General features: G+C 56.9%; 1 protein-coding gene across 4 annotated transcripts in view; it reads left to right on the top strand.

Annotated features, from left to right (window-relative positions):
* Nucleotides 1-8,657: 8,657 nt before the first annotated feature.
* Nucleotides 8,658-13,266, top strand: part of KCNQ4 (potassium voltage-gated channel subfamily Q member 4) — a gene marked incomplete at both ends in the record, with an annotated part of 50,621 nt that continues 46,012 nt past the window's right edge. For all 4 annotated transcript variants that reach the window (XM_080802784.1, XM_080802783.1, XM_080802782.1 and 1 more), the window contains one exon: nt 8,658-8,971. In XM_080802784.1, coding sequence (XP_080658910.1) covers nt 8,658-8,971 — 314 coding nt within the window. The remainder of the gene's footprint in view (nt 8,972-13,266) is intronic.

Genomic DNA, 13,266 nt, shown 5'->3' with positions numbered 1-13,266 from the left:
CCCCAGCTTTGTGTCTTTCCACTCTCCTCTCTCCTGCACTCTTTGCACATTCAGTTACTAGACCCTGGGTGCACCTCCCCTTTCAGAATGTACTGGCCCCACTGCCTGGAATGTCATTTTATTTCTTTTCCACTTACTGATCTATACATCCATCAAGACCCAATTTAAGTGGCCCTTGCTGAGAAACTTCTAAGTCCCAGGGCAGAGTCTGCAAAGACCTCTTCCATGCTCCCATGGCAATATCTACAGCCTCTGTTGTTCATGCTTATAACCACAGTCATTCAGCAAATATTTCCTTGGCACTTCCTATGTGTCAGAAATTGTTTTTAAACCTTGTAAAGATGGCTGAAAATTAGCCCAGATGAGGTTTGGGCTATCGTGAAACTTATATGGGATTGAAGGCTAGGGGGTACGTGTACATGGGAATGGGGGAGAGAGAGAGAGAGACAGTAAACACAAGACAAGTCTGGCTCTGAAGAAACCCCCTATCACTTTGTTAGAATTTTCTGGGTTTGGTTATCTTCCTCACAGATGGTCCTCCTCCAGTCCCGAGTCCTCTGTGCTCCTCCAGAGCCCAGCACAGGGCTGGGCACCAGGAGGATGGCAGTGACTGATGAAAAGTGAATGAATGTGAACCCTTCCCTGAAGACAGGGCCTCTAAACCTGTGCGCATTCCTAGCACTACTCCTTTGCTTTGGCTATTTTTTACTTGTTAACATTTGTTAAAAATTGAGCACTGACAATATGCTGGGCAGGGGTATCAGAGATTATCCTTTCAAGAAATTTCTGTGCAGCAGGGGGGCCTGGGTAGCACAGTTGGTTAAGCATCTGCCTCTTGGTTTTGTCTCAGGTCATGATCTGGGGGTTGTGAGATGGAGCCCCGCATTGGGCTCCACGCTCAGCATGGAGTCCGCTGGAGAGTCTCTCTTTCTCCCTCTGCCCCTCCCACTCATGCTCACTCTCTCTCTCTAAAGTAAGTCTTTAAAAAAAAATTCTGTGCAAGAAAGTATGTTTAAGCTTGATACGTGATGGATGATCTCATTTCATCTTTACATCCTCATAAGGTAGGTATTCTTATTTTCTAAGTGAGAAACTGAGGCTCAAAGAGGTTAAGAAATTACCCAAGGGTACCATCTGGTTGAGTGGAGCCAGGAGCTTCAAGAAGCCTCCTGTCCCAGCCAGCTCAGCCCCACTGTTCACTTCCCCTGGGCTCATGATTCTTCTCCTAGAAAGAATGAGAGCCCCTGCACACCCCTCCCCAGGTAGGGACCTAGCTTTCATCCCACTGCTCCAACCATCCACACAAGCCTCGGCAAGGTGGCATCTGACCTCCCAGAGGAGGAGACCCTAGAGTGGAGATCAAGTGCTTGGTGGCACGAGCAACTTGGTGTGGCCTCCCCAAGGCCCATGAGCTGGGCTGGCAGTGTTACTCCCTGGCCTGGGTGCTGGGCCACTCTCACGGCCCAGAAAGAGGGGATGTGGGGACAGCAAGGCTGGCAATCAGAATGGGAGAACCTAAGCTGGTCCCAGCTGGGCCAGGTTGGGCTGGGTTCCTCTGGCTGGCTTGTGCTGAGGATCCATCCCAAATAGCCTGGTCCCTCTCTACAGCCTGGAGCCCCATCACCTCTCCAGCTCCCCAAACCTCCCCCAAGCCCCTGTGCCTCTCTCTTTCAAGTGAAGTCCTGAGACAGAAGCTTTCTAAGATCTTGTATATGTCAAAATGTCTCTATTTTGCCCTTTAAATGACAGTTTGGCAATGTATGGAATTCTAGGTTCAGAATTATTTGCCCTCAGCACTCAGAAGATTCTATTCCATTGTCTTGGCATCTGTGTTGCTGATGAGATGCTTACTGTCAATTCAATTATTGGACCTTTGTAGATAAGCTATCTTTTTCTCTCTGGTGGCTTTTAGAATTTCCTTTTTATTCTTGATATTCTACACTTTGGCTAAAAGGTGTCTAGATGTAGTTTTGTTTTTGAAGATATCTTACTTGGCAGTCTGGGCCTTTTCAATCTAGAAATTCACATCCTATTTCTGGAAATATCTTAGTCACTCTTTCCAGTATCTTTTTCTGGAACTAATATATGCTGGGGTTTCCTATTCAATCTTCGAGGTCTCTTTTCTTTCATATGTTTAATCTCTTTTTTGTTCTGTGCTTTATTCTGGAGGATTTCCTTAGTTCTAGTTTCTAATTCGCTAATTCTCTCTTCAGCTGCATTTACTCCACTAACCCTTCTATTGATTTCTTTTTTTTTTTAAATAAGATTTTATTTATTTATTTGACAGAGAGATAGAGAGAGCCAGAGAGCACAAGCCAGGGGAACGGCAGAGGAAGAAGGAGAAATAGACTCCCCACTAAGGAGGGGAGCCTGAATTGGGGCTTGATCCCAGGACTTTGGGATCATGACCTGAGCCAAAGGCAGACACTTAACTGACTGAGCTGCCCAGGCGCCCCTGTTGATTTCTTTTTTAATGTCAGTGACTTCAGTTTTCATTTCTTGAATTTCTAGATAGTTATGTTCATAGCTAGCTGCTACCTGGTTTGATATATCTGTTCTTGTTTTATAGATGCTATTCCTTCCTTAATCTTTTTGAAGATTTTAACCATATTAAACTTCCTTTCAGATTGCTCTATTATCTCTAGATCTTTAGGTATGAATTCTCCCATGAGAGAGGGGCCTCTCAAGATATTGTACTTACTTTTTCTTATATGTTGTGAAGTTTATCCTTGAGATAGTTATTTTCAGCACACTTTCCTACCTTGTGTGTAGAGGTCACCCTAAGGGATGATTTCTCAGTTGAATCTGCACAAGCTATGTGGATGTTCACCAGCTACAAACTAGTTCTTATATTAGCATCTTGGCTTGGGATATTTCTACCCAAAGCCAAGACCAGGAGGCTAGCAGGCAGACACACTTTAACACTTTCCCAGACCCAGTGTTAGGCAGGGAGCCTGCTGTAGCCCCTGCCACTGGTGGGGTTTGCAACTATACCTCCCATCCTGAAAATGCCTCCTCAGAGTTACAGCTTCCACTCCTACTCACCACCAGAATTCCTTCTCATTTCTGGCCCTTAGAGATTTCTTGTTCTCGCTTTTGAGTTTGGATATGTATTTTTTAAAGTCATCCAATATTTCAGGGAAGTTATCTAATTCAAAGTTATTTAATAGTTCAGGGAAGAGGGACTTTAATATATGTTCACTTAAGTTCAACTTGGAAGTCCCACTCTCTGGACCTCCCATCCCGGTCATTAAGCCCCCCAGTTTCCCTTGTGAGCCCCCATTCTCCTCCCTGGACCCCTGTCTCCCTTAGCAAGACTTATCCCTTTTCTGAACCCCCTTCTCTGCCACTCTATCTGCAGTCCCACTAACATCATCTCCTTCTCTGAGCCCTTGTCCGAGCTTCCCCCACCAACAGAGCACAGATTGGGGAGGCTTCCTTCCACTGCACTCTCAGCAACTCAGAAGAATATCCTTCCTCCTCATTTTCCAACCAACTCAGCTGTCCCAGGTGCCCTCACTGAGAACATGGAGCCTATCAGCACACCCACAGTTGTAGTGATGCCTTCTGCATGGTCTTCCAGGAGTTGGGGGTCAAGGAGGAAGAATCCCGAGGATTCAGAGGAGGAGCTGCAAGAGAAGGGATGGTTTTGACTTTCAATTCCACACCCCTTTCTCCCTCAGTGTCTCCTCTTTGTGGGCCCCCCTCCAGCCCTGAGGATCAATGGGGGTTCACTTTCGCTGAGCTCAGTGACACTGCTCCCTCCCCACTTCCTGTGGCTTTGAGCTCAGTAGCCCAGAAGGCCTGTGTTGTCTGGTATGGGGACAGCTCAGTGGCACCTCGAGATCTGGGGGGAGAGAAACTCCTCTGGCCCCTCCAGGACTTCCCATCTGTCGGGTTGGCCTAGGTCCCTTGCCCTCTCTGGCCTTACTGGGGAATGGAAGCAGGCCTGATCCTTCTCTTATACTTCCTCCTCCTACTCACAGTGGAGTGGAGCTCTAGAGGCAAATAATGCATGAGATGCCACCACCCTGGGAAACCCCTCCTCCTAGGAAGCCTTTCCAGACTGAAAAGAGCTGCTAGGTCTAGGGACTGCCCACAGCATCTCCTCTGTCCACTTGCCCCGCCAACATACCTGAAGAGCAGTAAGATGAATGGTTCACGTGTGTACCCCTCCCAGCATGATCAAGAATTTTTCGTGCACTCGGTCTTCCCGAGACTTGAGGAAGTTGGGGCAGGGGTGGAATGACTTGTCCAAGGTCACCAGCTAGTCCAGAGGAAGAGCCAGGAAGCCTAGCCGTGACTTGTAGTTCAATGTTCTTTCTGCCCCTGGCACTGCCAGCCTCCCCGGGTGCTGAAGCCTCCAACTCCACCCCTCCTGAGCCCTCTCCAGCAGAGCCCCAGCCTCTGCTGCATGCCCAGGCTAAGACTGTTGGCCAGTCTACTGGCCAAGTCTGCTTGGCCAAACTGTTTCCTGTCAGGCCAAACTGGACCTTCTGGCTTAGCATTCAAGGCCCCTGCTGTCCCCCTTGCCAAGGTTACCCTTCTTCTCCCTTGCTCTATAACTTTCTCTCCAACCCCACATCCCACCTACACACACACAGACACACACACTACAGCACAGGGGTAGAGAGCTAGATTAGGCGAGTCCCTTCACTGAGCCTCAGTCTTCTTATCTGTAAAATGGGGGTGTAAGCAGCAGTCCATCACAGGGTTGTTGGGGTGCTAAAATAAGACAATGCAGGTAAAGGTAAGCCTGCCCAAGGCTTAGCATTTAGTCCCAACCTCAGCCTGGGCGCCGCATGCATAACTAACTGCACTTCTCTGCACCTCCCCAAATCCTCCACACCCCTGTACCCTTCTTGGGATGTTGCCAGTGGAGACTTTTCCCTCATCTGACCTCTCACACCCCTGGGAGCTGTAAGAAAACTCAGGGGGGTTCTGGGATGTGGAGAGGGAAGAGTAGGCGATCTGGTGGGTGGAAACTTGACCCCCCCAAACCCATCAACCCCAATTCAAGCAGAACACCTCTGTTTTAATGCTTTGTATATGTTGGGATGCTACTTCATTATTCCATTGCTAATAAAGTCTGAAAACCACTAACTTAAAACCCTCTTCCCACTTCAAGAAAGGAACCTGCAACTTTGGTTGACCTGAGATCACACTGCTGGCTGTTATAGTCAATGACAGGCTTGAGCCAGGTCCCAGCCACTTCTAGACCGGAACCCTTATAGACCTGGGAGTCTCCACAGCTGGCAGGAGAGAGTCCTAGAGAACAGTTCTAGAGAACATCTCCAGTTCCCCTCGGCCCCTGGCACTGATCCCAGGACCCCAGGGCACAGTAGGTAGGTGCCAGCCAGCTGGGAGGACAGGTCACAGAAGGTTCTGGGGTTACCCACAGGCTGTGGATCCTTCAGAGATTCCCTGTACCTCTCTGAGCCTCAGCTTCCACACGTGGAAATGGTTGCTCTCTGTCCCAAATGGGGCAGGATCTGGCACCCAGTTGGTACCCCGCAAATGGGAGCTCTCCATCCCCACCCTTCCTCTCAATCAATACTTGCTTCATTGATGGATGATGGTGACAGTGATGAATTACAGGAGATCCTGGAGCCCCGCCCCTTTCTTCTTGCACAGATGGGGAAACTGAAACCCAGAGTGGGGAAGGGACCTGCCCAGGGACAGTGAGTCTGGGCAGGGTGGCCATTCTGGCAGTGTCACCAGAGTGAGATTCAGGGGTTGGGTGGGGGTGAGAACGAAGCTGCTGAGGGTGGGGCACAGGGAACAGGTGGGAGAGGGGGAGTGAGAGAGGAGGGTGGGAAACCACCACCACCCCCGACACTCCTGAAGCAGGGAGGCAGACAGAGAGAGCCTGAGACAGCTGTTTGCTCAGAAAAGTGTCTTAGTCACTAAAGGCTGCAGTGGAGAAAGTCCATCCTCCCAGTCATGTCCTGGGAATCCGGATGGGGTGACCCTCAGAGGGGCCACCTGTCCTCTCTGAACCAGACTTTCTTCTTGGCTTCCTCCAGTCCCTCTGTGTGTACATGAACACACACATCCCCCAAATAAGTTGCTTCTGGCCTTCAAGGACCATCTTCCCCATTCCCCTCACCCCTTAAGAGGAGTTCGCCGTCTTTCCACTTTAAAAAGGAGCGGGTGTGTCCCTCTGCTCATTATACACACCTGCAGGAGAAACAGTCCTCTGTGTCCTATGAAAGTCCTTCCTGAGGTCTAACTTTCACTCCTCTAGCTGCAACCATGGTGTCCTTCCTTTTCCTGCTACCTATGAGGGGGATAATCTAGAGCTGGAGTTGGGGAAGATAATGCGGGGCCCTCTCCAGGCAGTGAGAGCTCCTCACAAAGGAAGGGACTTCTTCAGTCCCCCAAATGGGAAGAGAACTGTGGGGTCCAGAGGTGATGCTAAGTGTCAGGATCAGATTTCCAAGAACAGACCCAATTCCAGATATCCTGGGTGTTGGTAAGGGCAACCTGTGTTCAAGTGGGGTTTCTGCCACAGAAGAGCCTTTAGACCCCAAGAAAGACCTCCAAATCCCTTACAACTGCTTTTCTTTCCACCTACCATTCAGGTTCCCAGACCTTAGTCCCACCCTGCAGGACCCCTGATTGATGGAGTCTAGACAGTCCCATAGTGTCTGGGAGGGGGGTGCCAAGTCTAGGGGCTGCTGGCTTTAGCCTACGGGGAGAGGACGGGTTAACCCAGCGCAGGCATTGCATCTGTAGCTGGGCCCTGGGGTCCAGAAACCTTCCCCAGCTGCCAGCGAGGTCCAGGCATAACCTGCCCAGAAGCACCAGGCTCTGGCCCTGGGCACACCTGGAGCCAAAGAGCAGCAGGAAAGATTCAGGTCAAACCCCAGAAGGCACCCCGTATTATGCAGAGGGAAAAAGGTCACTGTCCAGGTCGGGGTGTGGGCCGGCTGCCAAGCGCAGCTTGGGGACCCCCCAGGTCCCTGCAACACCCTCCCCGACGCCTGCAGATCTGCCTCCCTCCCTCCCCCAGAGGCGCTCAGCAGATCAATGCTGCCTTTGCTGACAGCTGAGAATCGAGCTCGCCTTCCCGCCCCCTGCCCCGCCCCTCCTGCTCGGCTCCGTCCCCCGAGAGACTCCCGGAGGAACGGAGAATAGTTTGCTGCGGAAGCCTTCACCCTGGGGCAGGGCCTGCGGAGGGAGCGGCTGGTGTGGCCGAAGCAGCCGTCAGGGGAAGAGGGAAAGAGGATCGGGAAACCCAAATGACCACTCCTCGCAGGGCCGAGAGGGCTAAAGGGAACAAAAGGACTGCCCCCTACCGCTAGAGAGAGGAGGTCAGGCACCAAGAACTTTCCAGCTGGAGAGACAGTGCGTGGGAAAGAGTCTCCCGTTTGGGGGTGGGATTCTGCGGGCCTCTGGGGACGAAGTCGTCCAGCCCGCCGCGCTGGTTCAGAGCTCACCTCCCAACACCCGCGTGCCCTGACCCTAACCCTGGAGGCAAGGGAGCGGTTCAGACTGGCTTCGTGGGGCACAGGCCCTCATTCGGAGGAGACTCGTCTTTGGGACGGGGGGGGGGCTGGGGGGCTCGTCCCCCAACCCGAAGAAAGCAAGCTCAGACGTGGGGGTGGGTGGGAGGAAGAGAGGACACACCCGGGGTCCGCTATGCAACACGCTGTGACACAGCTCGGCAGCGCCTGGACAGCAGGCCTTTCCCGTGGGCGCTGCTCACCGAGCCACACGCGGCCCCGGCACACTTAACACACGCCGCCCAGCGCACTAAGGGCACGCCCCGATGACGAGGGGCACACCTCCTCGCTTCCACCTCCACCACCTAGCGGGGCCTGCACCGTGCACACTCATCTTCACACCTATCCACACAATGCCCACACCACGCACCTGCATGGACTCTATCCCGTCACCGCGCGCACCCACAGCCACCCGCGCAGCACACACGGAGCACGCACTTCTGGAGCCACTCACACCTGAACTCCACGGGACGCCGAGTCCCATCCACTGCCGCGGCCACAGCTGCCCACCCCAAGCCCCCACTTTCCGCTGCACCCCCCACCCCCTCGAGGCGTCCCAGCCCAGCCGGGCCTCCGGATCCCGGCAGCCCCTCGCAGCAGTGCACGCCACTAGCACGCGGCCAGCCCCCGGGGGCCGCCGCCACGCGGTCAGGTCCCGGCACCGACTCTTCGGCCCGCGTGGCCGGTGCGCCCAGCCCCGCCGGCTGCTCCGCGCGCCCCCCTCCGCCTCGCCGCGCCCGCCCGCTAGCTCCCTCCCGATTTGGGAAGGCGGCTGCGGGGCGGGCGGGGGCGGCGGGGGAGGGGCGGGGCGGGGGAGGATGACATGTGAGCGGCGCGCCTGAGGCAGGTGGAAAGGCGAGCGGCATGGAGCGCGTAATAAGAGAGTTGGAGTCGGAAAGAGCCGCCCCAGTCGCCGGGGAAGCGGGCGGTCAGTGCGGGCTCCGGCGGCCCCCAGGCTCCGCGCGCCCGCCCCCGGCCCCCGCGCCGCCCCGGCCCGGCCCCTAGCCCCCCAGAGCCCGCGCCCGCCCCGGGCCGCCCCCGCCGGGCCCGGGTCCGAGCCATGCGCCGCTGAGCGCCCCGCGCGCGCCCGCCCGCCCCGGACCGCAGCCGGGCCCCGGCGCCCCCCCAACCCCACGCCCGGCGCCGCCCATGGCCGAGGCCCCCCCGCGCCGCCTCGGCCTGGCCCCCCCGCCCGGGGACGCCCCCCGCGCCGAGCTGGTGGCGCTCACGGCGGTGCAGAGCGAGCGGGGCGAGGCGGGCGGGGGCGGCTCCCCGCGCCGCCTCGGCCTCCTGGGCAGCCCCCTACCGCCGGGCGCGCCCCTCCCTGGGCCGGGCTCGGGCTCCGGCTCCGCCTGCGGCCAGCGCTCCTCGGCCGCGCACAAGCGCTACCGCCGCCTGCAGAACTGGGTCTACAACGTGCTGGAGCGACCCCGCGGCTGGGCCTTCGTCTACCACGTCTTCATGTGAGTTTGCGACCCTGCGCCCCTTGCCGCGCCCCCGCGCTCCCGCCCGGCCCGGCCCCTGCCGGATCCTGGGCTCCCCGGGGCCGGCGCTGGCCGCCCTGGCTCCGCCCCCTGCCCCCCATTCCCACGGCCGACCCTCCTCTCGCTCACCCCCAGGCCTGAGCCCGATTTCTGATCCTCCCCCAGCCTGACCTTAACCCTGATCCCCAGGTCCTGACCCCTGCTTGACCTCGCTTCTGACCTCCCCGCCTCAACTATTTTCATTCTGATCTCCAACCCCTGCTCCTCCGTCCCAGTCCCAGGTACTCCCCACATCCAGTATCTTGTCCCCCATCCTCTGTGCATTCCGGAGCCACTACGGTGGGGTCCTCTTTCCTCTTCCCTGCCTCTGCCTCCTTGTGCCCCAGACACAAAGGGGACCCAGTGGCCCCCACACAATTTCTGTTACTATCTCCCCAACTTTGTTGCCACAGTGGGCTCCTACCTGGGCTCTCCTTGCGGATGGCCCTCTACAGGGATGGCCTCCATCCCAGTCCGGGTTGGCCCCCCCACTGTAGGGGTTCGGGGGTCCCTGTGAGCCACCTGAGCCCTGATACTCGTGTGTGCTGTGTGACGGTCTTCACCCAGCCTCCCCTCCACCTTCCACCCGCCGGTGGCAGCAGCAGTGGCGGGCTGCCCTGGCTACCCCGGTGCCTGGGCCCGATAGCCCGCCCCACTCACTGGCTGCTGCACCAGGCCTGGCTCTGGGCACCCTGGGGAAAAAGAAAGAGGAGAGCAGTCGGTTTGGAAACACTGACGCTGTGGGCCCCCTCCTCCCCCTTGCCAGGCTCCTACAACTTTCAAAAACACTGACCCCTCTTGGATGTAAAGAGTGAATTTTGGCAGCTTAGAGCTCAGTCTTGGGGGATGGCCTGGCCCAGCCGGGAACATGAGAGGCCCCGCGGATATCAGTTGAAGGGCTGGGCCTGGCGCTGGGACGCCTGGAGGTGCCCGAGAAAGACCTCCGGTCCCTGGAAAATGTACCGATATTAATCCCTTCTTGCTGCCTTCAGAGAGGGCCCTTTAGTCTATGGGGTCTCCTCGGTGGCCCCCTTGCCTGTCCACCTGACTGTCAGGCAGTTTTTCTGCCTTGTCTGGCTGTCTTTCTGCTGGAATTTCCACCTGTGTGCAAGTTAGCCTGTCTGTTCCTCTCCCCCCCCGCCCCCACCTCACTGTCCAGCGGTCCTTCCCCCAGGGTATCCATCCCTCTGTGGGACAGGCATCTCTCTGTGTGCCCGTCTGTCCAGTTGTCCATGTGCCTGTCCACCTGTCTTGGTCTTCTACCTGTCTTTTGGTCTGTCTTCCTGCCTGCCTCTGCCCCATCCTAACTGGGTGCGCAGAATTTCAGAGGTGAAGGGGAGCCCCCTGGCCATAGGGAGGGCAGAGGAGAACTCTCTCAGCCAGTGTGCTCCTGGGGGTGGCAGCCTTGACTCAGGCAGAGACTCCAGCTGGGCTAGGCCAGGGGCAGAAGTGAGTTTGTCAGGACACGAGGTCAGACTTAGGGTTAGGGTCAACTGTTAAGGGTAGCCCAACCCCCAATGCCCATTGGGAGCATCTGGGATGAATGTCTTTCACTGCAGAGAGAATTGTGGGAGTGATGACAGTACAAGGGAGTTGTACAGAGTCAGGTGAGAGCAGCAGAGGACTGCTAAGGAAGGGTGGTCCAGTTGCCCACATCGGCCTGGGGCGCCCAAGGAGGCTGAGCCCCTCTCCGTGGGGCTGTGCCTTCGTGGGCTCCTCTTAGGAGATGACCCTTCCAAGGCAAGGCTGGTCCTGGGGAAATCAGTAGGCCTCTGAGGCGGGGGTCTTTCGTCCTGAGGCCTGGTCTCTCAGCCCCCCGGGGGTCACCAGAGGTGAAGGACCTGCCTCATGTCCTCTGGCCAGCCGCTGTCTTCGCCTCTTCTGGAAGGGCCTCTCCTTCCTCTCCAGGAGCTAAATCTGCTGGCACCTTTGCCCCACATCCTGCCCTTTCCGGATGCCAGGAATGCCCTGGCCAGGGGCGTGCTTGTTCTGACCACTTGTGCCCAGGAGCCCAGGGACGAGGTATCTCAGGAGCTCTGGGGGAGGAAATGCAGCGTGAAAAGTTCCACAGGGCTAGGGAATCTCACGGAACTAGTCCTCTGTCTTAGAGATCAAATGGAGCGAGGGGTTGGGAGCCCCACCTCTTGGGGGCTGTGTGATCTTGGATGGCTCACTGGGCCTCTCTGAGCTTTTAGATGTCTCGGCTGTCAGAGTGGGTAGAAACCCCAACCTTGTGGGCCTTGCTCTCGGATGAGGTAATAGGTGGGAAAGAGCCTGGTTTGCGGCAAGGGCCTGAGTGTGAAAGATGGGGGTTATTCCTGGGGCTGGCGGAGGGGGCCAGACAGGAGGCTTCTGTTGCTCCTGAGGTGCTCCAGATGTGGCGTTTCTCAGTCACTCACTCTGGGGTCTTGGCTGTTCTTGCCAGGAAGTGCTTCCTGCTCTTGGACTCCTAGCCCTCCCGCTGCACTCTTGGCCAGATCCTTTCCCACCTCCACAACGGGTGCCCAGAGGCGGCTCGAGTGCAGGGGTCTCAATGCGCCCAGTTAGTTAGCCCCCTCTTCCCAGAGACTCAGGCCCTAGCAGGAGGGGCCTGGCAGAAAAGCCTGGAAAGGAAGGGCTCAGGAAGGAGGACACTGGGGTGAGCTGGGTCCGTTCACCCCAGGGAGACGCCAGCCTCACACCTGCCAGTGAGGTCCCCACGCAGCCCGCGTGTTTTCTGGCACTGAAGACTGTCCAGAGAACGAGCTCGGATTCCGGCCCTTCTGCTGGTACAGCTGTGGTCTCTGGGAAGTGGGAACCGCGGACTCCCGTCTTCTCTTTATTGAAGTCCAGAATGAGGGGTTGCGTGCCCCCTCTCCCATCTCTCTCACCTCTCTGTAGGCCTCTGGTCCTGTCCCTAAACGCCAGCCCCTCCTCAGTGTCCCAGTCTTTGATTAAGGCCTCAACCCTTCACAGGCTCTGCTCTCTGAATTTGGAGAAACACCACAATCACTACCCGTCCTACGTTTTGAGCCTTTGGTGGGCTGTTGGTGGGGGGTATGGGGTGGGTGGGAGGAGGCCCACCTCCTCTCTACACCCTTTCAGAGCTCCCCCCGCCCCGTCCCCCAGCCTCACTCTTGAAGTTAGAGGGCTGGAGGGGGCTGATACAGGGCAAGGTCATTACCCCCCATTTTCCCCACGCCACTGTGAGACTCTGGCTGCTCCCAGCCCCCAGCTGCCCAGTGCTTTCTCTATGTGAAGGTTTACACTCTGTAAACATCCTCCTCAGCCTTGTCCCTGGGGTCAGAAGCTGTGGGAATGGGGAGGGGAGGAGGTGGCGGCAGCTCCTGGGGCCCTCAGACTCCTAACCCTGGAGTCTTCCAAGCTCCCACCCTGCCCATCTGAGAATGATCACTGCCTGGGTTGGAAATCAGCCCAGCACAGGGGGCGCAGAGCCCTCAGACGTTCCCAAGAGGTGGGTCCATATTTTGATAGCCCATTTTGCTTATAAGAAAACTAAGGCTCTAAGGACCCACATCACACAGTGAATCAGAAGCAGATGCGGAACCAGACCCCAAGACTCCTGACTCCCTATCCAGGCTGTGCCCCCTGCTCCCTGCATTCGCCTGGCGGGGTGGGGGGCGGTGGTGGCTCCAGCAGTTGGAACGGAAATTTCTCATCACTTGCTGAGCGGCAGTGATCACTGGGCCGTCTGTAAACCACCTCCGCCAGGCAGGTGCTGCTATCCTCCTCATTTGACAGGTGGGGAGACAAGGCTCAGGAGAGGTCTCTGCGGAGCCTCCTGAGAGCGAGGTCTGACTCAGAGCTCCTTCTCCAGCATCTTGGCTTCAGCCAGCACCCTAGCCCCAGGCCCCGCAGGAGGGCCACTCCTGTGCCATTTGTTTCTCTGCCCCAGCACGCAGCACCCAGCCCTCAGCACCCAGCACCCAGGGAGCAGGGAGTGGGCAGGGAGAAAAGTTTGTGAGATTGGACAGCAACTGCCCAGCCTCGCGCCAGGGCATCATACTCGTGCTATACTCGGCTTTGCACACACACACACACACACACACACATCCCCGCTGCACACTTGACTGTCTCTTGCACACACTCACTACAGCTTTGACACGTGTGGCCATGGGCATCCCAAACACATCTGCAGCACACGTCCAAGGAAAGGAAATCTAACACAGAGCTGCCCCTACCTCTTCACTGACTTCACAGAGATGCTCCCGGGCCTGCCGCCCCAGCCCAGACCC

Source organism: Martes martes, assembly GCF_963455335.1.
Source record: "Martes martes genome assembly, chromosome: 4".
In the NCBI taxonomy this organism is placed as follows: Eukaryota; Metazoa; Chordata; class Mammalia; order Carnivora; family Mustelidae; genus Martes; species Martes martes.
The sequence above is the reverse complement of the archived record's forward strand: the minus strand, read 5'-3'. Positions and strand labels throughout refer to the sequence as shown.